Consider the following 1801-nt stretch of genomic DNA (forward strand, 5'->3'; position numbering starts at 1 on the left):
AAAAGAGGCACAGAGTCTCTTAATGAATCAATCAATATTTCTCAAGCAATCTTATCTTATAACGGCTTGTGTGTCAGATCAACCTTTCCCCAAGAAGTCACATCCTCAACACAAATCTCTTTCTGTTCTTTAATAAATCTTTTCAAAACTTTGGTCTGTATAAAAAGCAAGTAAAAAACATTTCATTTAGTACAAACACAGAATCATTTTTAAACAGTTAACACACTGTTCAGCAAAATCTCACAGTCCCCCAGAATGTAATCCCTTTTCATGGTTGACATCTTGTTGACGACTTTGAACCGCAGCGACCGGTTCCCCACGTCTTCCTCGCAGATGCCGTCGAAGAAGAAGTCCTCGTTGAAGACGGGGTTGCGGCTCCTCTTGATGACGGTGCTGCGTTGCTTCTGGATCTTCCCCGGCAGCAGGCAGACGCTGACGTTGCAGTTGATGCTCTTGGGGTCCGCCGGCCCGGCGTAGAGGCCCTCGGCGCTGATCAGCCTCACTCTGAGTCTCCGGTTGTCGGGGCAGTACTCCGCCGACAGACGCAGCGCTCCCTCTCTCCCCACAGGGACGAGGCTCTCCTTCGCGGCTCTGTCCCGGCACGGCGCCGGGTCCGCGGGGAAGACGGCGGGAGGAGCCGGGCCGAAGGTCCCGGGCGGCGGCTCCGCCAAACCCTCGGAGGCCCGTCGGACGACGCTGGGGCTGTTGTCCGTGGAGCTGCCCTCGTCCGTGGACAGAGAGTTGTTCCTGGACAGCATCGCTTTCCTCACGGTCCGGGACAGAAGCCTCTCGTGGCTCAGGGCTTTGAGCAGGGAGGATTTGGGAGGAGGTCTGGCCAGCGAGGGGGAGTTGAAGGGGGAGCACTCGGCGGAGGAGGCGGTGTCGCTGTCCAGAGTTCCCTGCCGGTGCAGGGCCGCGACCCGCGGGGACTGCAGCCGGGAGGTGAGTCTGTTGAGGCTGAAGGAGGCGCAGTGCGGCGGTCTGGAGAAGGTGCTGGGGGCCCGGCTCCGAGGAGACACCAGAGGGAGTCCGCAGGAGCCGGGGTCGCCGTGGAACAGGGACTCCTTCCTCCGGGTGTGAGGACTCTCCAGCAGAGTGCAGAAGCCGTAGCAGGTCTGGGCCTTGGCCAGGTGCGGCAGGGACAGCGCCGCCTGGCTCTGAGGATCCGCGTTGGTGCTCTCCTCGTCGCTGAAGCCGCCGCCGTACGGGAGCTCGTCCACGTTTTCCACCTGGATGACGTGAGCGCCGAACGGCTCTCTGGCCGCCTCGCTCTCCGGACCCCCGCTGTCAGACCGAGTCCCTTTCGCGGCGGCGAGGTGTTTGCTCCGGTCCGGACTCTTCGGCTCCTGCTGGTTGGGGATCTTTGGAGGGATGCAGAACTCTGGGATGCTGTTTGGGGTGATGATGTTCGGACACAGAGAGGCTTTCTTCCTTCTGTCCTGAGCCGCTTTCTCCCCAAACATAATGTCTGCCAGCCGGAAGCTGTACTCCGCAGGGAAGGCAAAGTGGTTCGGATCCACGGAGACTCGAATCTGCTCCAACACCCACATGGGTCTGGAGTCTGGATCCGACTCACAACAACCGTCACAAGAAGGAAATCCTCAGGTCCTCAAGGCGAAGTCTCCCAAAGTTCAACACAAAAAAGCATCAAATCAAATGTTCATGAAACAGAAGTGAGTGAACCTGCAGGTCTGAGTCTGAGGCTCAGCTGCTCTGCTGCAGTCCGTCTGTCTGTGGCTGCAGGCGGCAGGCTGGTTAAATAAGGCTGTAGATAATGGAGGCGGGGGGGGGGGGGGGGGGG

The 1801-nt window shown here is 59.0% G+C and overlaps 1 protein-coding gene across 1 annotated transcript; it reads right to left on the reverse strand.

The window, feature by feature from the left end:
• Positions 1 to 209: 209 nt before the first annotated feature.
• On the reverse strand, positions 210 to 1550 carry LOC139929723 (C2 calcium-dependent domain-containing protein 4C-like). Its single transcript, XM_071922713.1, has one exon. The coding sequence runs from the start codon at positions 1548 to 1550 to the stop codon at positions 210 to 212; it is 1341 nt and encodes a 446-aa protein (XP_071778814.1).
• Between the last annotated feature and the right edge of the window lie 251 nt (positions 1551 to 1801).

This window comes from Centroberyx gerrardi, chromosome 1 (assembly GCF_048128805.1).
Source record: "Centroberyx gerrardi isolate f3 chromosome 1, fCenGer3.hap1.cur.20231027, whole genome shotgun sequence".
Lineage (NCBI taxonomy): Eukaryota > Metazoa > Chordata > Actinopteri > Beryciformes > Berycidae > Centroberyx > Centroberyx gerrardi.